Raw genomic sequence first — 25,028 nt, 5'->3', positions numbered from 1 at the left:
CCATCTCTGAAATTGAACGGAAAGCACCTTCATTCATCATCACCGGCAAATCCATCCTAGTCTCCCTTCTTTTTGTCACTTCTCACATAGACAAACAAAAAGGGGCGAGTCGATTGTGAAGATGAAGAAAAGAAGGTAGAAAAGAATGGCGGGTTTTCAAAATTTTAGGGTTTCGTTTTCCCCCTTTATCTTTTCAAGGCGCGTTTCACTAAAATTATAAAGCGACACCTACAAAAGACGCACGTGTAAGACAAAGCGCCCTCCGTGTTTTTTTTTTCTTGAGACACTAATTTAAGTGCACGCAAAAATGCGTGTCCACTATCCTTCAAATTTTGGAAGTCTGACATTATTTTTAAGGTCGCCCAACAATGCGTAACGTGAATTAGCGAGTGTCATATTTTGCGCGTCATTAAAGGCTATTTTTCTTGTAGTGTTTTGAGATTCATTGAACTTTTCAATGGATGTTTAAATCTCGATATGCACCTTGATTTGTGATTGAGATGCCGAGGATCACAAAAAAGGGTATAAATAACCATGCAAATATACATGGTGCCCCGAATGTTACAGTCACCTATTCGATGTGCCGGTTAACCACACACGCTCCATCGACCTATGACAGCCATCGAGTCACCCTTTGCCACCTTTGCACAGAACCCAATTAGTATTTCGGTTAACCACACACGCTCCACTAACATCTTAGCAAGGGTACAAAGTGTAATTTCATGGAATTGCATCAATTCATTTTTGCATAAAGTAACTAAGATTGGGAATTTTGTAAAACATTTAGCTACTTTATTTGTTCATTATACTTTTAATGAGGAGAGGGTTTGCCCTATCCTACCCGTTTGGCTAACGACCCTCCACCAATCAAGGAAGCGGTGGGTGAGAGTGGGCCCCCATCAAATGGCCATTTTATAGGCCATAACGTTATACTCCCCTTATAGATCAGCTTCGTGAATGAGGCCTACTAACGGTAAGACTAGCATTTAAGTTATACATATATAATATTAGACTTTTAATGTTATACTTAGTATAAGGGTGTATTTTACACTTTTAAAATACTAGGTGGTTTAATTTTATAAATTACACTTTTAAGTTAACAAAATATAAACCAAATGATGATGGATTTATTAACTTTCTTTTAATTATACTTTTAATTAACTTAATAAAACCAAAAGGGTGAAATTTGAACTTTTCAAAACTAGGGTTTTAGAATCAACATTTTCAAATTAAACTTTTAATAAAAATTTAATTCCAAAACTTGAGGGCAAGTTTTGAAACTTTTCAAAACATAAGCAAGAACGTTCTAGATCAAATTACAAATAATAATAATTAACCAATTAATTAGTAATTATCTAAATATGTTCTAATTCAATTTCTTGCAAGATAATCTATCAAATAATTCAAATAAATCAAGTTTATCACATAAGTCAATGATTATCTAATTAATTTGACAATTATCTTCTATTTTGGTAAGGATATCTTTTAAATTAAACAATTAATTTAACCTACTCCCTTAAATCCCCTAAAATTCGAAATTATGGGATATGATAATTCAAAATCTTTAATTACCACATTTAAACACTTAAAAGATAATTATAAGATATGTCATTTATGAAAATCCCTAAAAAATAGGATCGTATCTTGGGGAAGCAGGCAAATTTCGAAATTCAAGGGTTGGATAACCCTAGAATTCGAAAACTTGGAGGCTAAGGAAAGGGTTTGGGAAACCCTAACCAATTTCAAAATCTTCGAGGCTAAGGAAAGGGATTAGGAAACCCTAACCAATTTTCGTAAATCAAGGTTCAAGAACCCTAATTTCGAAAATTCATGCCTCTTAGGGTTTATTGGCTATAAACCCTAATTTTTCAAGTTCATACATTTGTATAATGCTAATTGAAAACAAAAACCAATGGCTCTGATACCACTGATGAGTTTTATACAAACAATCCTATGTGTGCACGCAACCCTAGAGTTGGATCTATGTTATCACTATTAGTTATACAACATTATGAACATGTGAAGAACCCTAAAAATCTTCTAGGGATTTCAAAATTCACAAAAAAAAGATGAAATACATACTGCTTGTTGTTATACTGTAATAACAACTTAAATCTTGAATCTTCTTGTCTTTGAAAGCAAGCGCCACAAGTGTCGAGCCTTTAATGGCTCACAAACAAACCTAGAAACCAAGGATTACTATGGAGAGAGAAGGGAAGTGAAAAATTCGGCTCTAAGCCTCTCTTGGAGTGCCTTAGACGAAATCCAACCCTATAGGGGTTTATATATGTGATAAGGAAGGTTTAGAATAAGGCAGGTGTATCTTAGATAACCCTAATCCCTTAACTTCCTCCCTAAGGCTTCCAAGGCACCCTTAGAGCCCAAGGAAACCCTAGGACACTCTAGATTTTGTTCCCCACCTCTAAGGGAGGTTCTAGAATGCTTCAATGCTCAACTTTTGAACATTGTCACCTTTAGTCCCTGTAGTTTCATTTAATTCCTTTAATCCTAAAATTAATTCCAAATTAATTTATAATTAAATATTAATTAAACAAAATGATTTCTAATCAATATATTATATCCATAATAAATTAATAAATCATTTATCTTGATTTCAAATTAATTTATTAACCAAGTAATAAATTAATAAATCATTCTTCTCTCTCCAACAATTATCCTATTCCACTGCTAGGTTTGAAGGCAACCCAAAAGGACCATGCACAACCGGGTCAAGTACTTAACAAATATGGTTATGGGCTTAGACACTAATCCAACAAAATGGTGTTATGGATACCTACTGTTTGAGCAATGTACAATTGTAAGTGTATGATGTGAGCAACTGAAGGATGTTTTTCAATATAACATAATGAACAAAATGGATGTAAGTTATACATCAACAAAACATACCAAAATTAGCCAAAGTGTTTACAAAAGAAAGGGCATATCCCTATTAACAAATTTACCAAAAAGGGCTTCCTAACAAATTTGCCCAAATAGCCCATATAACTACTTAAATCCTAACCAATCTAAAGTCCTAAAGTGTTAACAATGCAGCCATATTGTATATTGTTTACAAAAGAAAGGGCATATTAACAAATTTACCAAAAAGGGATTCTTAACAAATTTGCCCAAGTAGCCCATATAACCGCTTAAATCCTAACCAATCTAATCCAAAGCAAGAGGTTTATCTAGAGCCATTCCTATTCCTTTCTTGTCGATCACAATTTTCTTCAACATGTTTTCAGTGATCCTTTCAGAAGTTTTTCTTGTTCTAACACTGACTTGAGTTCTAACCCTAACTTGAGTATCATCAACTCCCTCTTCATCATCCTCAGCTCCATCTTCATCATTGTCCTCCTGTGATTCTTCAGCTCCATCTTCATCATTGTCCTCCTGTGATTCTTCAGCTCCATCTTCACCATTGTCCTCTTGTGTTTCTAGTACATGTTCACTCACAAAAGGCACATCCTTGCATGGGAAATAAGACAAGTTAGTTATGTTATTGAAAAATAAAATTCACTATCAATGTTATAATATATACCTTTGCATCTTGTTCGGATTGGTGAATCAAAGCATCAAATCCTTTTAGTTGTGATTGGGTGATATTAAGACACAAAAACATCTCTGCTTCACTGTATTTTGACTCTCTAAGGTAACTCAAATCACTCATTATTTGATCCAGATCAGCCATATCAAGTGTCACACCCCAAAACAAAGAACGGAGGAAACGTTCTAGGGCAGAGGACGTCATGTCCAGTATCACAACAATGAAAAGTAGTAAACAAGCAACAACATCATCCATTGCATTAATAATATAATTTTAATACAAGTGTTCTGCCAAATTATCATAGACACTAAAGTATAAACAAAATGAAAGATGAGTCTTGAACGAGCTCCATCTTCTCTAAACCTTGCATCGGTACCTGTCTACTATTGACCTGAGGATACAAATTATTTTGAAAGAGAGTATTAGCTTTAAAGCTGGTGAGATCATAAGTATTAATGTGTCTTAATTTGTACGTATGAGAATGTTTGTAAAACAACTGTAAACGTTTGAAATACTAAGACCTAACTGTTTTATTTGTTCGTTTCTTATAAAAGTGTGTAATTTTCCCAAGTGTAACTATCATTAACAAAATATAGTTTGTACAATAATGTTTAAGTGAAATGATCACTAACTATATGTAAAGGGTAAATTAATGTAGTACTGTAGTGTTGTATTATAGGAACTACTGCTGTACTAACTACCTTAAACCGGATTTATATTAAGGTATTATGTGATTAATTGTACCATACTATCGACTAGGTAACACGACGATGTAGGTCGTAAAAAGGTATGACGTTTGGCACCCGTAGACCTGCAGGTCCGGCTGTAGCTAGCAGCAAGGTGTAGGATAGTCAATCCAGTATAGATCTATACGCAAACTCACGCTCTCCCTCCAAGAGACTCTGGCTACAAATTGGGCCATGACATTGAAGGCATGCTCCAATACAGTGGATCACAATTATGTTAACGTATTCGTGTATATGTAATGTATTGTTACTCGCTTTAGTATCATTGTATATGTTCTCTTTCAAGTATAGTTGCATATGTTCTCTTTATAGTATAGTTGTATATGTTCTTTTTCTAGTATAGTTGCATATGTTCTCTTTCTAGTATAGTTGTATATGTTCTCTTTCTAGTATAGTTGTATATGTTCTTCTTCTAGCATGTATCAACTCATGAATGAACTGACTTATTGTATGATATCGCGTTCTAGTAATAGTTCTAGTATCTTCCTAAACTACCCATATGGTAGCTTACTAGTAATTTAACTGGTTCGTATGAACATGGATGTATACCCTTGCTACCCAAGGGAATTTGATGAACTGGAAGGACCTTTATGACTATATATGTACACATGATATATAACTAATATTTAAAGGACCTTCGGACGGATACCCGAAATCCCACCAGACCACATCTCAAGCGCGAAAAGGAAATAGGGTGGATAGCCTTCCTAAGTCTTTTAAACATTCCTCATATAACTATACATATATAGGCATGCAATTTATAATATAAAAGCATAAAGTAAGTTTTGTATAACCTTTGAACATAATTATTATCTAAGAAAAGATTGACTTGTTGTCAATCTATAAAACGGGTTGAAAGCATGGGTTTGATAAAACAGTTTAAGTATTAAGAAACATTTGTTTGAAACACAATTGTAAATGAGTTTGAAATGAAACATACAAAGTAAAATGTACAGCTCAATAAGGAGTTTTAAACATATAAAGTGTTTATGAAAAACATTTGAAAGAAACTGTTTGGTAAAACGGCTAATAAGTAGCCAATCATTAGAATGTTGCTTACTAATCACATGTGATTGATATAATAAGTAGCATGATTCTACTTTTATCCCCCCCCATAAAGTATTTAAAAACATTTAAAAGATTGATTAAGGGGTATGAACTCACCTGTTGTGAGTGGTACTAATGAATTGAAGAGGTAGGACTGCTAGGTGACAAGTGAAGACTTTAGACACACACATTGGTACTAATTACATATGAAGACATATGTATATAAACAATTAAAGATTATAACACTAATTAAACATGTATAAACATCCTAATGCGAGGAAAACACTTTGGTCGAGTGCTAGGAGGCTAATGGGTTGCAACAAAGGAGTGTAAGACCTCTTACGGGAGTTTATGGTCTAAAGACCATGTGTGTTGGAGTTTACGGCCTAGGGGAGTAAACTCCTGGCCGTAAAGTCTCTATTGGGGCACTAAATGAAGCTTAAAGCTATTACAACTTAAGTGGTGAAGTGCTTCAAGGCTTACTAGAGTGTTAGGGCTTCTTTTTAACTCCCTTGAGGAGTTCACGACCCTTATGAGTTTACTGTCCATGGCCATTTATGTTCCTAAAGGTCATAAGGAAGCATTCTAAATTCAATCCTAAGCCTTAGAAAGTGTTTGTGGCATCAAAACACCCCTAACTTGAGTTTATGGCCCATGGACCATTTGGTCATGTGTTTGCAGCCGTGAACACCTATGGGTGTTGGTATTTTGATTGTTTTGGGTCCTAGACACATCAAGTTAATGTGATATTCTAGTCTCTTGTCTCAATGAAGGCATTGAGGGCATTTTGGCAACTTAAAATGGAGTTCACGGCTCAAGAACTTCCTTGGCAGTGAACTCACTTTTAGCCCTTGATTCTTAATGTTTTTGATATCTGAACAAGCCATGGGTAGCTTCTAGGTTCAGTTCCAAGGTTTGGAGGGACATTGGGCACACTTTGGCCCTTATAAAAGAGTTTACTCCCCAAGGTGTTCTTGGGCGGTAAACTCTCGAATCTTGCTGTTTTGATTTGATTTTGATGTTATTAAACACAATATAAGCTATATAATACAACTAGATAGAAATACTCACGATTTGGGATGAAAACCCGGAGATCCGCGAGAGAGAAAATGGATTTTCTCTAGTTGGAAATGTAACTAATGAATAAATATGGTTCAGAATCCTATATATAGTCCTGGGATTTTTGGCAGAAAATATTTTTATTCAGGCATTGAATTCTAATATCAATGAGCTTTGGAATAACGGAGTTGCACAAAACCCTAGTGCATCCACTCTCCAGATATCTCCTTAAGTGTAAATCCTGTAATACTCAAACATATACCCAAAAGTCTGGAAATTCACTGTAACCATTCTAACTTCTACTGACTTGATATGGTTTGTAAAGAATGGAAATTTCGGGTTGTCACATCAAGACCATCACCTTCATCATCAATGTTAACATCTGCTTCCTATGTTTCTGGTACATGTTCACTGCCAATAGTAGGTGTTGTTTGGGTGACAAATTGACTCTCAACATTAGGTGTTGTTTGGGTGAAAAATTGAGTCTCAATCCCAGGTTCTTTTTTCCCAGAACTTTCACCTTCTTCATAAACACTGGTAGACCCTCTTCCACCACTTCTACCTCCTCTTCTACCACCTCTTCCACCACCTCTTCCATCTCTTCCACATCTTCTACCACCTCTTCCACCACCTCTCCCAAGTATAGTGCAATTGGTCAATTCAGGATTCAACCTTAGCCTTCCTATTTTCTTCTTAGGCTTTGGTGTTGGTTGGACTGAGGGATTCTTGCAAGACAGTTTATTGTGCCCCATTTGCATATAATTCTGACATTGGACATTTCTACCCTTAGAGGAGTCTTGGGAAAACCTATCTTGATGCTCAAAGAGATGCCTTTTCCTTTTCATACAAGGCCTTCCTGGCATCCTTCTTTCAATAGGTGGTAGTGGTTTGGTGTAAGATATTACTGCCATTAACAGGAAGGATGTTAGACTCATAAGTAGCTAAGAACTTGTACTTACCAAATCATGTGCTGATGAATCTAGCTGGATCCTGTTGTGTGTAAATTATGGTTGCTTGGGCATGGACATCGGGGATCCCAGATAACTCCCAAAGTCTGCATGTACAGTACATCCCCTCTAAGTTCACTCCATATGAGTGGAAGCCATTTCTCACTTCAAAAGCCTTCAAACCACTAGGATGAACATACCAACTCCTGCAAACACATTAACAGTTTTAATTAGTATACATATTGAGTCTCAATACTAAACTCATACATTGTCTTGATTTTATAATACTTACTTGATATCAAAAGAAAACTCATCTATTTTCTTAATAGCTCCTGGGCACACATTATTCACCCATTTACATGCTTCTTGCTTCAAGTTAACTAACCTTTCCATCATATATAGTCTAATCTCCTCAAGCATGGCCAACAAAGGCTTCTTTCTGGCATCAAGTATGATGGCATTAAAACACTCTGCCATTCCATTTTCAACAGCCTCATATGCCATTCCACCTTTAAAAAAATGTGATGCACCAAGATTTAGGCTCCCTTGCCATCAAATGATCATAAGCAGCAAGATTGACTTCTCTGATCTTCTCCATATTCAATTTGAAGTCTCCTTCAACAGTTGACTTGGCAACTGTCCAAAACATATTCTTGAACTCTATACCATTGAAGACCTTTCTGAAAATTGCATACACATGTCTTGCACATTATCTGTGCTCCACATGTGGCAATACAACCTTTACAGCTTCCAAAAGACCCTATCAATTACATTAAAAAATTTTCATTACTAACTGCTTGATCCATGTATAAATGAAATGTAAAAAGGAGATAATTGAAAACATTACCTTGTGTTGATCAGAAATAACACATAAATCCAAGCCTCCTTGTAATTCCAGGTCATCATGTAATAGTTCCAAGAACCATTGCTCATTGGGCTTGTTCTCAATTTCAACTACTACCCAAGAAATGGGATACACATGGTTATTTGCATCCTTCCCTATGGCACTTAGTAGCTCACCTTTACATTTTCCTTTCAAAAAACTCCCATCAAGCCCTATAACTCTTCGACAACCAACTTTCCATCCTTCTTTGATAGCCTTAAAACATGTATACATTGTATGGAAAGTAGTAGTGTTATCAGGGTTTACAGTGATAGATATTTGAGTTGTACTCCCTGGATTGGACCTCATCAGTTCATGTCCATAATCCCAAACTTTTGCATAGTGATCACTCAACTTTCCATCTATTAAAGAAATTGCCCTACACTTTTCTCTATAACATTTTGACCATGAAACCTTGCAATGGAACCTGCTTTGAATAATAGCTTACATTTCCTTACATTTCAGATTTGGTTTCCTAATCATCTCCTTTAGAAACTGCCTAGCTATCCATGTGGGATCCATAAGATTAGCACTACGGAAATTCCAAACATAGGTATGTTATTCAACCATTTTTTTGATTTGGAATGATCTTTCAGTGCTCATACATGAGGCCCTTACAACAAAGGGACATTAAAATTTCTCAGGGTCACTTGCACATACAGCCACGAGCCTTACACTATCACATTTCTTGAACTTAGTTGGATAACCCCTACTTATAGAGTAATTTGTCAAACAAAGCTTTAGTTGGTGTGGTGATTCATACCTCTCTCCAAGAACTGGCTTCATATTGTTCCATTTCACCTTTAGATCATGGGTTGAGTATTGAAACTACAATTTGTCTTCATCGTCACCTTCACTATCACTCTGCTTCTCCTGTGGTGCTTCATCTTCTGACATTCCTTCAAAATCATTTAGGTTTATCTCAAGTATGGTGCATTCGTCAAGCGCTTCGTCTGTGAGAGTATTTAGGAACTCATCTTTGCATTGAATTCTTTGTTTGTGTTTGAAAAACTCATCCAATTCCACATCAATGGCATCGAAGTCATCTACTATCTCCATTATCACTACAAATAAAAAATTAATCGAATATTATAAGGGAAACACGATATTGGAGGACCATGTGGATTTTCTTACCTTTGATTCTTCTTAGGTAACGTTTGCTTCGATGGAGGGTAAGAAAGGGTTTTTATAGAGGAGGAGTGGATGACGGGGAGGTTAATGGAAGGTGATAAGAACAGTGAGTTGGGGTAACCGGCTATTATAAGGGTTACCGGTTCCTAGGGCTAAACTGAGTGTAATAGTCGGTAATCTATCCTTTTACATAAGTGAAATTTAATTTAGGACTAAATCATAAAGTGGGGCAAAATTTTGGTACGTTTTCGTAGATTTCCCTATCATTAAACAAGATTCGAATATTTAAATTTTATGAGCTTTAACTGATATTGTAAAATAATATTATATGAAAATATTTTATAAACCTTTGTTTACATGGGCCACATGTGGAAGGGAATATCTACACTTAAAAGACATATGGGTCATATCAGGGGCGGAACTAGGATTTGATAATAATGGGGCTTACTTCATAAAAAATAACAAAAAGTATTGATTACTAGTTTAAAATTGAAATTTGCTCTTTGAAATTACGAATCAAAGAACTTAATTTTATATTTCTTAAATTTGATATATTATTTTTTTCGTGTTCAACATTAATTGGCTCATCGATATTATTAAATTACTTATATTATACTGGTTGTAGGCATGTATTACAAATATCATCCTCTAATATTATCTCTAACAATATACAATTGGTTCATGAACATATTCCTTTTCATTCAAAACAAATCCATGGTTCTTTTATTGCTTATAAGTTACCATATGGTTATAAAACCAAATAATTAAATAAAACTAGAAATAATAAATTACAAAAGTTAAAGTATGATACAAAAATTGAATATTACTTTTTATTGATTAAAGAATGGAAGCAATGACAACACAATCTTAATGAAGATCAAGTCGTTGCAATCAAATAAAAAGATATGCATTTTCAGAAATTAAAATAAGAGAAATCTCCAGAAAAGTCTTAAAATTTTAATCCAATTTATGAAAAAGTTCCAAACTAAACTTTGTTTACAGAAAAACATAAAATACCGGTTAAAACTTCAAAAAAACCCTTTTCTGCTAGTTTCACAGATTTTGCCGGTATTTTGTCTTTTTTCGTTAGTTTGCTCAAAATTTTGGGACTTTTCCAAAAATTACATAATAACCAAAATATTGGGATTTTTTTTTGAAAATTACCATGAAATTAAAGGATATTATTATTGAAAAATCATTTATAAACATAAATAATATTTTTACCGAGGACTGCGCATGGAGTTAACGCGATTTGGCTGATCGTGGACCGACTTATGAAGAGTGCTCACTTCCTTGCTATTAGTGAAAGCTCTTCTTGTTGGATTAATATCTAAGCCCTTAACCATATTTGGTAGGTACTTGACCCAATTGTGCATGGTCCTCTTGGGTTGCCTTCACCAAAGCAACTTGACTGGAGAAATAATAGAGAAAGAGGTTATTATGGTTTATTAATATATTATATGAATAATATATTAAAGGAGAAATCATATTTGTTTAGTTAATATTGGTCAAGAATTAATTAGGAATTAATTTTGTGATTAAAAGTAATTAATTAAACTAGAGGGGTTGAACTGTAATTATGTGATAGTTGCATAGTAGGGCAATGGATGCCTTATGGGATAGGGTGGACGAATTCAAGGTGATAAGGCCTTAGACTTCGTCCATGATAAGGTTTCCGGGGTTATCTTTTGGGCTGCTTGGTGGGCAACCAACCAGATAAGGATAAGGACTGAAACCCTAATCCCTACACCTATATAAACACCCCTTGGCACATGAAATTCGTCCATGCCTTCCCAAGGGTTCCTAGGGCTGAATTTCATACCTCTCCTCTCTCTCTCTCTCTCTCTCTCTCTCTTGCATCTCCATTTGCTCTTGGTGTTTGTGAGCCATTAGAGGTACTACATTTGTGGTACTTGCTTTCAAAGATAAGAAGATTCAAGATTTAGGTTGTTATTACAATATAACAACAAGAGGTATGTATTTCATCTTTCCTTATGAATTTCGAAATTCCTAGGAGCATATTAGGGTTCTTAAATGTGCTCATAATGTTGTATAACTAATAGTGATAACATAGATCCGACTCTAGGGTTGCATGCACACATAGGATTGTTTGTATAAAGCCCATCAGTGGTATCAGAGCCATTGGTTTTGTTTTCAATTAGCATTAATACAAATGTATGAACTTGACATATTAGGGTTTAAGGCCAATAAACCCTAGGAGGCATGAATTTTCGAAATTAGGGTTCTTGAACCCTGATTTTCAAAACTTGACTAGGGTTTCCAAAACCCTTTCCTTAGCCTCCAAGATTTCGAATTCTAGGGTTATCCAACCCTTGGATTTCGAAATTGCCTCCTTCCCCAAGATTAGATCCTAAATTTTAGGGATTTGGATAAATGTCATATCTTGTAATTATCTTTTAAGTGTTTAAATTTGGTAATTAAAGATTTTGAATTATCCCATCCCATAATTTTGAATTTTAGGGGATTTAAGGATTAGGTTAAATTAATTGTTTAATTTAAAAGATACCCTTAGCAGAATAGAAGATAATTGTCAAATTAATTAGATAATCATTGCCTTATGTGATAAATTTGATTTATTTGAATTATTTGATAGATTATCTTGCAAGAAATTGAATTAGGTCATATTTAGATAATTACTAATTAATTGGTTAATTATTATTATTTGTGATTTGATCTAGAATGTTCTTGCTTATGTTTTGAAAAGTTTCAAAACTTGCCCTCAAGTTTTGGAATTTAAATTGTTTGATTAAAAGTTTAATTTTTGAAAGTCTAAATTCAAAAACCCTAATTTTAAATGGTTCGAATTACACACTTATGCTTTTATTAAATTGATTAAGTGTATAATTAAAAGAGAGTTAATAAATCCATAATGATATGGTTTATATTTAATTAAATTAAAAGTGTAATTTATTAAATTTGACCACATAGTATTTTAAAAGTGTAAAATACACCCTTATACTATGTATAACATTAACAACATAATATTATATATGTACAACTTAAATGCTAGTCTTACCGTTAGTAGGCCTCATTCACGAAGCCGATCTATAAGGGGGGTATAAGGTTATGGTCTATAAAATGGTCATTTAATGGCTGTACACTCTCACCCACCGCTTCCATGATTGGTGGAGGGTCGTTAGTCGAACGGATAGGATAGGGCAAACCCTCTCCTCATTAAAAGTATAATGAAATATAAAGTAACTAAATGTTTTACAAAATTCTCAATCCTAGTTACTAAATGCAAAAGTGAATTTGATGCAATTCCATAAAATTACACTTTGTACCCTTGCTAAGACGTTAGTGGAGCGTGTGTGGTTAACCGACACACTAATTGGGTTGTAAGCAAAGGTGGCAAAGGGTGACTCGATGTTTGTCATAGTTCGGTGGAGCGTGAGTGGTTAACCGACACATCAAATAGGTGAATGTAACATTGGGGGCACCATGTATATTTGCATGGTTATTCACACCTTGTTTTGTGATCCTCGTCATCCCAGTCACAAATCGAGGAGCATATCGAGAATTAAACATGCCATTGAAAAGTTCAATGAATCTCAAAAGATCTAGGAGTTTTCAATACATCTAAAACTTAAATTTCCTTTCATTTTTTTGTAACATACACGTTTTGAAATCGTGTTTTGTAATGGATAAAATTGTGAAATACTATGTGAAATTGAGTTTTGAGTTCTAACAAGATGATTTTTACTAGAAATGAAGTAAAACTATGTTTAGAATCACTCAGAAAATATTGGAAGTCTTATGAGATTCCAATTAAAAGTCGAATAGTGAAATTTAGCGAAAATAAAAATTTTAAATAAGTAAAATTTTATTATTGAAAGTTGTAAATAATCTCGTTAGAAACTTGTAGGTGAAAACCTCGTCGAAATCCGCGTTATAACGAAGAAGTTATGACCAACCGAACATCTGCGACAAAACCGGCACGACGCCGAATGACGTAAAAAGTGAGTTTTTGATAAACTACTTTTTAGCCTTAGCGATCTAAATGAAAGTCGTAGTATGCGATAAACCGAGAAATTCGATAAAAAAAACGCCAAAATCTGACTTCGTATGAGGAAGTTATGATTTTTCGAAGTTTCAATTTAGCAGTAGACAACTAAAAACTCGAATTTTAGATCGAGCTATATTTGGCCGATACATCCTAAACGAGAATCGAAGGTCTCGTCATTTGCAGTACAACGGTAAAAAGTCCGACGAAAACGGATGTCGGATGAAGAAGTTATGAATTTTTAACGGATTTTCCTGTCCCGGTCTGTTAAAATAATAATATTAAAAATAAATTCAAAATTAGCCAACGAAGTCTAAACGAAAGTTTTAGAGTGTAACTTTAGCTATGCGTGCATATAAAGAACGTTAAAAACGGAGCTCATATGCAAAAGTTATGAATTTTAGAAGTTTGGGGCACATTTTCCGAGAAATCTCGCATGAAAAGTACTGGCCACGTCACTCGTTCCTATGCGCGCCACGTATGCGAGCCGGAGACGTGTCCTCCTTGCTTGTCCGAAACCTGTGAAGCCACCATAGATCCTCGTTGCTGCCACGTCCCTCGCACAAGGAAGCTACGTCACCGAGACGTGGCCCAATCCGAGACCGCCACCTGCCCTTCCCGTGTCGACCTTTGAAGGGAACCACCTGGAGGCTCGCATGCGAGCCACGTGCTTGCTTCTGATTGCTCCGGATCTGAGCCCTCTCGCCTATAAATAGGAGGCATGCGAGCCTTCCCGGGTAATTTTAGAAAATTGCCATTTTTGGCCACTTTTTCCATATTTTCTTCATTTTGACTTTCCCCGAATCTCCGGCATCAATTTTAGCACCCGAAACACGCCCCGGGACCCCTGAGAAGCCTGAAAATTTTATCTTTTCGGTTTTGAAGCCCTACCTTCGCAGAGCCCGGTTTTCAATTAAGCTCCCGGTTTTCAACATAGAAAGTCATATTAAAAGCCGAAGTGTTGTCCAAATTACTATTTTAACCCCCGGTTAACTTAAGGTGAGTTCAATATATAGGGATAATTGTATGTTATTTGTTATATGTGCTATGTGCTTTTCAGTGTTATTATTCTGAGTTATTTTCCCATGTTATTTTATTCGCTATGTTTATAGCAATTGTAATACCTTTGACCATGTGATCAGTGAAAGGACTTAAATTCACATTGGTATCGGTACGTAGCCTCTGGCCATGTAGAGCATGTCTCCGTAAGAGAATGAATTCTATTCTATGGCATTAGCAAATGGTTAGACAGGACTATAAGCCTGAAATCTAACAAGATGTTAATCAGAAATTGCATGTCTTCTATGTCATTTGGGCCAAAGTTTTATTGATGTATATCAAACATTGAAAAGTATATCTTTGAATAAAGTCGTTGATTGATATGAATGCTTGTCACATGATTTCACATATTTCTTGTTGTTCCTCTTTGCTTTTGTTACATTGAAGTATATATATGGCATAACGTTATATTGTATCTATTATTGAACTCACTAAGCGTCATCGTTTACCCTATCAATGTTTAACAATTGTAGGTGATAAGTAACTAGTATGATCACATACTGTTGAAAGATTTAGAATAGTTTGTAATAGTACTTTTGTACTCCGGTTTATGTTTGTATAAATTACAATATCGTGGGTAGTTATGTAATATATAACACTTTGTAATAGTCGGTTTGTATCCAGTATTTTGTAATCTCTTTATCAATGTAAAATATTGCTTTTATGAATATGCAAGTAGCATGTTTTGGAGTAATAATATTGTGAAGTATGAAAGTTTGGGTCTTTCAAAAATACGAAAGTTGGGGTCTTTCAACCACATTGAGAGGGATAAGCGATAACGCTTAGTGAATTCAATAAATAGATACAATATAATCTTATGCCTTATATATACAAATATGACAGCATAAAAAAGGAACAAGAAAAATAATAGCATATGCGTATCATATGTCAGACTTTCAATATCAATTCAAGATTTGATTCAAAGATTTACGATCAATGAGACATAACGATTTCAATACTTGATATGCATCAATAAAGTTTTGGCCCAAACGGCACAGAAGACATATAATTTCTAATTAATATTTTGGTAGATTTTAGGCTTATAGCCCTATTTAAGCATTTGCCAATACCATAGAATATAGTTTATTCTCTTACGGAGTCATGCTCTACATGGTCAAAGGCTACATACCATTCTTATGTAACCTTCTGCCAATGCAATAGAATAGAAGTCATTCTCTTACGAGACATGTTCTACATGGCCAGAGGCTGCATACCAGTACTATCTAACCTTCTGACAATGCCATAGAATAGAAGTCATTCTCTTACGAGACATGTTCTACATGGCCAGAGGCTACATACCAGTACCACCGTGAATCTAAGTCCTTTTACTGATCACATGGTCAAAGGTATAACTTTGCTATTAAAAATAGCGAATAAAATAACATGGGAAAATAACTCAGAATAATAACACTGAAAATCACATAGCACATATAACACATAACATACAATTGTTCCTATATATTGAACTCACCTTAAATTAACCGGGTGTTAAAATAGTAATTTGGACAGCATTTCGGCTTTAAATATGTAATATTAGTTTAACTAAAATAATTCATAAACATATTTTTATAATCGTTAAAAATTTTCAAATAAGTAGCTTAAAATAACTTATAATAACAATTGTTAAAAATAACTCTATATAAATGATTATATTGTTACCTTTAAAATCAAAAAATAATGTTTGATGTTTTAAATAATTAAAATGATAAAAATTAAAACATTAAGCAAATAAATTTTAAAAAATTAGTTAACAATAACAACAACTATAAATAATATTAAACCACATATAATATGTAATTTTATTGATGTGTAACTCGCGAGTAGAAGTCATTCAAGCGTTTCAGATTATGACGTTATAATAGATGTATATATTATCATATAATTCAAAATAAGCAATATATTATATCAAATTAATATACAAATTATTATATCAAATTTAACAATAACATTAGTGTTATATTTAAAAAAATATAAATGTGTAAAGACTTCAACTATATAGGTGTTTATGTGCATTACAATGTAAACTCAAATATAAATTTCAGTTCCATTTAAAAAACTAAAGAATATTTTGTAAATAGTTAAAAGTGATAAATTGTAGTGATAAAAGCAAAAACTAAATTATAATCTCAATTTAACTAAAATATTTCTTAAATATGTTTTTATAATCGTTAAAAGATTCCAAATAAGTAGCTTAAAATAACTTACAATAACAATAGTTAAAAACAACTATATATAAATGATTATATTGTTAGCTTTACAATAAAAAACAATGTTTGATGTTTTAAATAATTATAATGATAGAAATTAAAACATTAAGCAAATAAATTTTAAAAAATTAATTAACAATAAAAACAATTATAAATAATATCAAATCATATATTATATTGAATTTTATTCATGTGTAACTCGCGGGTAGAAGTCATTTAAACGATTGAGATTATGAAGTTACAATAAATGTATATATTATCATATAATTCAAATGAAATCAATATATTATATCAATTTAGTATATACAAATTTTTATATCAAATTTAACAACAATGTCATTGTTATATTTAAAAAACATATATTTGTAAAGACATCAACTATATAGGTGTTTCTGCGCAACGCGCGTGCATTCGCCTATTATAATTATAAAGGAAGCATTTTTCATTTCACCACATTAATTTCAAACTTCCATGTAATTTTCCTTTCACCGCATTCATTTGAAACTCCCATGACTTTTCAATTCCTTTCTAATAATGATTATAAGTTGGTTAATAAGGTTAAATAAATATCAAACCTAAAGTGTAATCATATATAAACTAACTTTCAATATTAAAAGAATATGTTTTCTTCTACTTATAAAGTTATGTTTTTAACTTTTAACATATTATATTTAATTTATTAGGTCTAATATGTTGGTGTATGTAAACCATTATCATTTTAAAGCTACAACTTATGATCAATTTGTATAAAATACTTAAATTGTTAATTTAAAGATCACCTTACAGGATCAACTTAAATATAAATTTTAGTTCAACTTAAACAACCTAAAAAATATTTTGAAAATAGTTAAAAGTGATAAATTGTAGTATCTTTCTAATAAAGATTAAAAGTTGGTTAATAAGGTTAAATAAGTATCAAAGTTAAAGTGTAATCATAAATAAACCAAAATTTCAATATTAAAATAATATTTTTTACTTCTACTTATAAAGTTATATCTTTAATTTTAACATATTATACTTAATTTATTAGATTTAATATATTGTTGTATGTAAACCATTATCAGTTTAAAGCTACAACTTTTGAACAGTTTAGACAAAATACTTAAATTGTTAATTTAAATATAACATTACAGGATAAACTTCAATATAAATTTCAATTCCACTTAAAAAACCAAAAGAATATTTTGTGAATAGTTAAAAGTGATAAAATGTAGTGCTAAAGACAAAAACTAAATTGTAATATCAATTTAACTAAAATATTTTCTAAAAATATTTTTATAATTATTAAAAGTTTTCAAATAAGTAGCTTAAAATAACTAACAATAACAATAATTTAAAAAAAAAAAAAAAAACTCTATATAAATGATTATATTGTTGCCTTTAAAATAAAAAAAGTTGTTTTATGTTTTAAATAATTACAATGATAGAAATTAAAATGTTAAGCAAATAAATTTTAAAAAATTAATTAACAATAACAACAATTATAAATAGCATTAAATCATATATTATATTTAATTTTATTCTTGAGTAACCTGCGGGTAGATGTCGTTCAAAAGATTGAGATTATGCAATTTTAATAGATGTATATATTATCATATAATTCAAAATAATCAATATATTATATCAACTTAGTATAAGAATTATTATATCAAATTTAACAACAATATTATCGTTATATTTAAAAAAACATATATTTGCAAAGATTTCAGCTATATAGATGCTTATGCGTAACGCGCGGATATTCGCTTAGCATGTATGTGTGTGTGTGTGTATATATATATATATATATATATATATATATATATATATATAGAGAGAGAGAGAGAGAGAGAGAGAGAGAGAGAGAGAGAGAAACAACACCATTGTCTATAGGAATATCATCACCGACTGTTTCACATCTTCATATTCTTTCAGAAAATTTATGTAGTTTCATCAAAGCATAGAAGGATAACATGAGCCATGCCATCTGCGAAAACATTTGGATGATGCCAATATTATGGTATGTAGACGATAAGGTCAAACCAATATAAAGCTAATGCCATTATAACAAGCACTTGCCTGCATTGTTTTGGAATCAAGTTTGTTATGCAAGTTAGTAATGCATGTACCACACTATCTCTCAAGTCTACTTTTATGGAGAGGGTGTATGCATGTAATATATATTACAACTCAAAATCACCCAACATTTTTTCAATGAAATGAATCGAGATCGCTATCAAAACAAATGTCAAATCTACACCAAATAGAATAACACAAACAAAGTAGTAATAGAGCTTGAAGTTGTGTTTAACAAAATAAGACGTGATTGGTCAAATGATGAAAAAATTGACGTTATTTAAACATTGTTCTAACAATTTTCCACCAAGAAAAGAATCATCCTTTATGATAGACTTTTGCCAAGTCGGAAAAAAAAGGTTGAAAAAACAAATAACATTAGCGAAATACTCAAGAACTATTGTGGCGGCTGTAACAGTAATAATAAGGTAGTTGAAATGGTGCAATGATGGAGTAACAGGTGGCATGTTGGGACTTCAAAATCGGATGGTCCATTTCAAGTTAATTCTTACCTCTTCTAACAGGAATCGAAAGGAGCTTACACTTGTCACTTCATCTCTTTCGTCAAATATCATCCAAGTTTCGTGTGTACGATGGAAGATGAGTCAGATGATTTGGTATATGTCGTGCAAATATTGTAGCTTTCATCCTTTACGATCTCGACACATGTAAAAGTGCTCTAACTAATATCCGAACAAACTCATTGAAGTCCGATAATTCCTAGAGAAGAGAGTAACAATTAAAATACTTTTTAAATTTTATTTTAAAAAACTCGTTTTATATACATAATCTATATTCTATAATTGTATAATATGGGAATGGTAATTTATCAAACAATTTTTTTTTTATTGTTTTTAATATAGGAAATGGAGGTTGCTTGTGGTATCAAGATGGTTGGATGGGGGAATGACCCACACAAATGGATTCTTTTCTTGTCCATTTGTGAAATATTCATTCAAAACCAACTTGCAAATTCTTTAATACCCTCAAGATTCCATCACTTGCCCCCACATTCCATTTTTCTTTGTATTTAATTCAACAAGTAACTCTTACATCTTTGTTTGCACTCTACCATCATTCATTACCCAAAAGACCATTACCTAATAATACATAAAACATCTCAATCATTTATTACGACACATATATATACATACACGTATGTAATAGTTTTGTTTGTCATTAAAAACCACAAATTAAACTAGCAACACCACGTTAGATACCGGAGGAGGTTGATGCTGACAGTTTCTATCGGAAAATAGAGCAGCTATTTCGTAGAAACATTTAAAAAAAAAAAAAAAAAAAAAAAAAGAGCATGAACCTACAAAGGTTGATCTCATGTATATGAAAAAACAAAAAACATAAGCCTTTATAGATTTAATTAATTTTATCTATTGATTGATTAGATAAAACATATAAATATATAGTATTAATAAAGCTAATTACCCACACATAACAATCAAAAATATATATATATATATATATATATATATATATATATATATATATATATATATATATATATATAGTAATTAATTAATGGTAAAATTTAACCCAATCATTGATTACTTATTTAAAGACTAACCATGTCTTGAAAATGAGTTATTCAAACGTTCAAAAGATATTTTGATTATAAATAAATTATTGAAAACTCTACCATGATTAAGGGGAGTCTTGTACTCTTGTTATAAGAAAAGATTCAAATACCTCCCCTTTACTCTTTTCCATTTCTCCAAATGACCCACCAACCTTTTTTTTTCATTTGGTAGATTCGAATAGTGGATTAGAGTTTAGAGAGATACTTCGCTTCCAAAGGACCTAAACAAAAATCAATGTCGACAGATCTACGCCAGATCTCTTCTCTTCAACCACCCAAATCTAAGAAATTTATATATTCCTTATAATAATAATAATATAATAATATTCAATATCTAGAGTTCTATTAAAAAATCTAAAAAATATATTTACATAAAAAAAATGGTTACCCAATGGCAACGTGTCCTAAATATCGAGAAGCAAAAACGAACTCAATCCTAATAAAATTAAATTTTGTGAATCAGGTCTATACAGATTTTGGATCCGTACAATTGAATTTATCATCTCTTAATTAATAATAAAAGAGAAATTAAATTGATTCCTACTTTTTATTCTTACAAATATACCTACCCAATAAAATTATAAAAAATGTTATCTTTCCATATTTTTTAAACTAAATCATTAAAACTATATTAGAAATATATCAAATACAATTAAATTGAATGGTGATTTGTCATAATTTTAATGAGTAGAAATAATTGTATGAATAAAAGGTAGAAGGCAATTTAATTTCTCATAACAAAATATCAAAAAAAAAAAAAAAAAAAAAAAAAAAAAAAAAAATCTTATAAACAGATATTAGAATTAGAAAATCAGACATACATTAAATTTTTGACTGATAAAAAACATCTTATTTTTTCAAACCATCTAAACTATTATTTATTTATTTATATTTATTTGCAATTAACCTTTAGCTTACGGGTACATTTTATGTGGCTTTAATATTTAGGGTATGTTCTGTTTTCTGACATTTGCCTAAAAATAACAAAAAATTTAACTGATTTTCTATATTAACTTGTTTGGAAAAAAGAAACCCCTAAAAAGGGTACATCCAATTAAACATTTAAAAAAAAAAAAAAAAAAAATCCCTATTTTGCTTTCAACAACAGTTTAAAATGAAAGGAACCAGGGAAGATCGTCAACACCAACCCCTAAATCATTGCTCCAATTTTCCCCCTTCCTCTCATTGGCTCCACTATAATACTTTACTAGGATCAAAATCTCACCTTCAATGGCGTAAAACTCAAATTCAAGATTCTTGCGTTCCCAACATAACCGGAACACACCAAGAAACTTGAATTCGATTCTATTTCTATAATTCTTCAGAAAATCGTGGAAGGAAAGAACAGCCACACGCAGTGAGTGTGAAATTGCGCGTTTTTATGAACACAACACTATAAGTGTATGAAGAAGAGCAGTCGAAGAGAGATTATTAATCTTAGACGACAACCTGGGAAAACACGGGGAGCTGCTGTTGGACGGAATCTTCGACTGCTTCCATGAGATCACGGCGGCTCTTAGGATGACCACCGATAACGCTTACCGTGTTGATACCACGTCACGCCTCGCTCAATGGCGTATCGACAATTTGGCTTCTTGTACTTATCGTAAATCCGATCCTTTCAAGATCGGTAAATGGAACTGGTATTTTTTTTTTTCTTTCCCCAATATTCATAATATATTCTCTGTTTTTTCTTAAAAAAGCAACTAATAATTCAGTTATTGTAAATCGTTTTTGATAAAATACACGTTTATTTCAACTTTCTTGAAAAGAGTGCCTATAGATATCGTTTTTCTTGTGGTTTATGACTTCAATTTTTTTGTTTTTTGTTTTATGAAATTGAAGGCGATTGGTTATTGAAAAGAATCGTAATCTGTACATTAAATTGTACCCAGAGATATCGGGTTTAACTAAAGAAACCCCTCCAATAGCTTCCTTCATCATTCGAGTGGTTTCTTCTTTAGGAGGTCGAAAAGCTTTAGTTCATCCAGGTAGATTTTGCGCTGAATTTAATCGAATTTTACTATTCGTTATTTGGGTTACTTTAATTTTTCGTTTACGATTGCAGAAATCAGAGATAAACAGCTTAAAACTAGCGACGATTTTGTTTGGGCACTTGAAGTTCCACTTACAGGCAAATTCATCATCGATCTTGAGTTTCTTGACCTTAAAACCGCATCTCCAAACGTAATTCAACCAATCCATCTAAAATATCTTCGTTATTTTCATCTTCTGATTATTTATAATTAACTAATTAATTAATTACCAATTATTTCAAACAATATCACAAAAATTCAACATTAATTATTTAGTTGGTGAACTAGAAGTTATAACTTCAACATCTAGATAGATAGTGTCGGTTGCCAACCAACATTAACCAACATTTTTATTTTTTAGTCTCCCATTTAACTAACATCATCTGTGAATATCATTTTTCTAAAATTTGTAATAAAAAAAAAAGTTAATTACTTTTTCGGTGTGACATAATGTAACAGGGTGGTGAATCGTGCTCTGTTTGGACGGAAGGTTTAACACAAAAGGATTTAAAATCAACCGCGATTTCCTCCCTTGGAAAAATGTTATCTGAAAGCATCCACACAGATATCATCATCCATGCTTCAGATGGAAGCATGGGGGCCCACCGGGCAGTACTGGCTGCCCGGTCGCCTGTCTTCCAAAGCATGTTTTCTCATGACCTAAAAGAAAAAGAAATGTCCGCCATAAACATCTCTGACATGTCCATTGAAGCTTGCCAAGCTTTTTTGAGTTACATTTATGGTAACATTGAAGAACAAAACTTTCTTGTTCATAGACTCCATCTTCTTAGAGCAGCTGATAAGTATGATGTTGTGGATTTAAAGGAAGCATGCCATGAAAGCTTATTGGAAGATATTGATACGAATAATGTTCTTGAGAGGCTTCAAATTGCTTCTTTATATCGTCTTGAAAAGCTGAAGATTTGCTGCATGCAGTATCTTGTGAGGTTTGGGAAGATATTTGACATTTTAGAGGAATTTGATGCGTTTATAAAAACTGCAGACAGAGAACTCATAGCTGAAGTGTTTAATGAAATTCTTTCTGTCTGGAAAGGTTTCTGAATCAAGATATACATATATATATATATATATATATAGCGTTATTATTATTATTATTATTATTGCTAAGTTAATTATTTGTTGCATCTGTTGATTTATGAAATTGGGTGTGCCCAAAGATTTGTTTTGTACATAATTTGTTTTGATTTAAAGTTAAACTATGTACTTGTACACAATAGTTTGTTCAATTAAAAGAATATACTCGAAAAATTGTATTTATGGTTGTTGAAAAAATATCGGCTTATTTCTGTTTCATGATTAATATTGTGTTACAAAAACTAAAACACACCTTCTTTGAGCCTTTACTTGTGTTACAAAAAAACTCACCTTCTTTGAGCCTTAACTTGATGAAGTGAATCATGATTCACTCTGTATGCTGCTTCAACTTGTTTGTTTGTCTCTTCTTTTGCTCATATTTCATGAAGTTCAATTGGAGAAAATGTTGTTTGGTGTTTACCTTTTTTAAGTATATTTATATGCATATGAGTGGATATAAAGAGGAATATTATAAAGTACCTTTTGTTAAAGAAAGCATATTCCTTGTTTGAGTTTGGTCAAAGCTGAATTCACAGGATACAAGAAGAAAAAATGAACATTCTTAAAACATTCATGAACCTGTAAAAGCTGAATGAATTATGATAACAACCACATGTATTACATGAATGAAAAATTCATAACTTTTTTTTGTATGTATTTATCAAGATATGATATATTTCTTTGTCCTCTTATATGCCATTTTGTGTTGAAAAACTTCATTCATTCCGAATTATGGCAAAGTTTCTTTTATTTTGGGGTTATTTTAACGAATTGACAGATAAAAAATAATAAAGTACAAACTTTTGAGGTTGCAAAAACACAAATTGCAGAAAACCCCACATTGCAAAATAAATAATGTAAGAGCCTATTCTATCTGTGAAGTCATGCTATTGAACACATTTCATGAGTTACAGAGGAACCTCAATGGCATTCATGGATTCTTGATGGGCTCCCATGGGGCCATTATAGAAGGAGCTCATGTCACTGCACCTCTGTTAAACTCTGTTTAGATCTTTCTGATATGTTGTTTTTTTAATTGCAAATTGTTATTAAAGCTTCATAAATTTCTGTAACATAGCATTGACAGCTTCAATGACACATTATAGAATGGGAAGAAGCAGTTTTGAATTTTTACGTTAAAAGATCATTGCGATTATCATTCAAAAATTCAACAGTTACTGGATACATATATCGGGTTTTCACACACGGAATTTAGGATAAAGGTGTTATAATCCACTAATTATATCAAAAGTTAGCTACCTTTTTGAAAATTGAGAATACTTATCTGCTGTATTTTTCTCTTCATGAAAGATAGACGAAGGATATTTATCAAATACACATTATGTGAATATTCATCGATTAACTAGACATGTTAACATCTTCAAAATAAACTTCAATTCTTGCACAATTCAATTTAACGTTTAGGAACGATGTAAATACTATACATGTCACGAAGACAGAATCGAAAAAGAAAAATGTAAAATTTTCAGATTAGTAAAACATTGTTGGTGCTTGAAAAGAACATCAGAACAAAACCCTATTTCGACAATTGAAACCACTACGAGAAAAGATTAAGACGGAGGAGGGGCAGCGACAGC

At 32.1% G+C, this 25,028-nt stretch overlaps 2 protein-coding genes across 2 annotated transcripts; one reads left to right on the top strand and one right to left on the bottom strand.

Moving 5' to 3' along the window:
* Positions 1–3,040: 3,040 nt before the first annotated feature.
* LOC145014307 (uncharacterized) lies at positions 3,041–9,868 on the bottom strand. Its single transcript, XM_078972691.1, has 5 exons — positions 8,194–9,868; positions 7,639–8,106; positions 7,359–7,552; positions 3,542–3,938; positions 3,041–3,468 (listed from the first exon to the last, which is right to left on the bottom strand). Exons 4-5 carry the CDS (start codon positions 3,800–3,802, stop codon positions 3,166–3,168), a joined length of 564 nt encoding a protein of 187 aa, XP_078828817.1. The 5' UTR covers positions 3,803–3,938; positions 7,359–7,552; positions 7,639–8,106; positions 8,194–9,868; the 3' UTR covers positions 3,041–3,165.
* Positions 9,869–21,417: 11,549 nt separating this feature from the next.
* Positions 21,418–23,613, top strand: LOC145015874 (BTB/POZ domain-containing protein At1g55760-like). Its single transcript, XM_078974346.1, has 4 exons — positions 21,418–21,942; positions 22,145–22,290; positions 22,368–22,486; positions 22,795–23,613. Exons 1-4 carry the CDS (start codon positions 21,821–21,823, stop codon positions 23,395–23,397), a joined length of 990 nt encoding a protein of 329 aa, XP_078830472.1. The 5' UTR covers positions 21,418–21,820; the 3' UTR covers positions 23,398–23,613.
* Positions 23,614–25,028: the final 1,415 nt, after the last annotated feature.

The sequence above is a fragment of the Lactuca saligna genome, chromosome 9 (assembly GCF_052625555.1).
Source record: "Lactuca saligna cultivar CGN05327 chromosome 9, ASM5262555v1, whole genome shotgun sequence".
NCBI lineage: Eukaryota > Viridiplantae > Streptophyta > Magnoliopsida > Asterales > Asteraceae > Lactuca > Lactuca saligna.
This window is presented reverse-complemented; position numbering and strand designations above follow the sequence as displayed.

Coding starts and splice junctions, on each gene's coding strand:
- LOC145014307 (XM_078972691.1), bottom strand. CDS start 3,802: ATGGATGATGTTGTTGCTTGTTTACTACTTTTCATTGTTGTGATACTG. Junction 3,469..3,541: donor AATCCGAACAAGATGCAAAG/GTATATATTATA, acceptor TTCCCATGCAAG/GATGTGCCTTTTGTGAGTGA.
- LOC145015874 (XM_078974346.1), top strand. CDS start 21,821: ATGACCACCGATAACGCTTACCGTGTTGATACCACGTCACGCCTCGCT. Junction 21,943..22,144: donor AAGATCGGTAAATGGAACTG/GTATTTTTTTTT, acceptor ATGAAATTGAAG/GCGATTGGTTATTGAAAAGA. Junction 22,487..22,794: donor TTAAAACCGCATCTCCAAAC/GTAATTCAACCA, acceptor ATAATGTAACAG/GGTGGTGAATCGTGCTCTGT.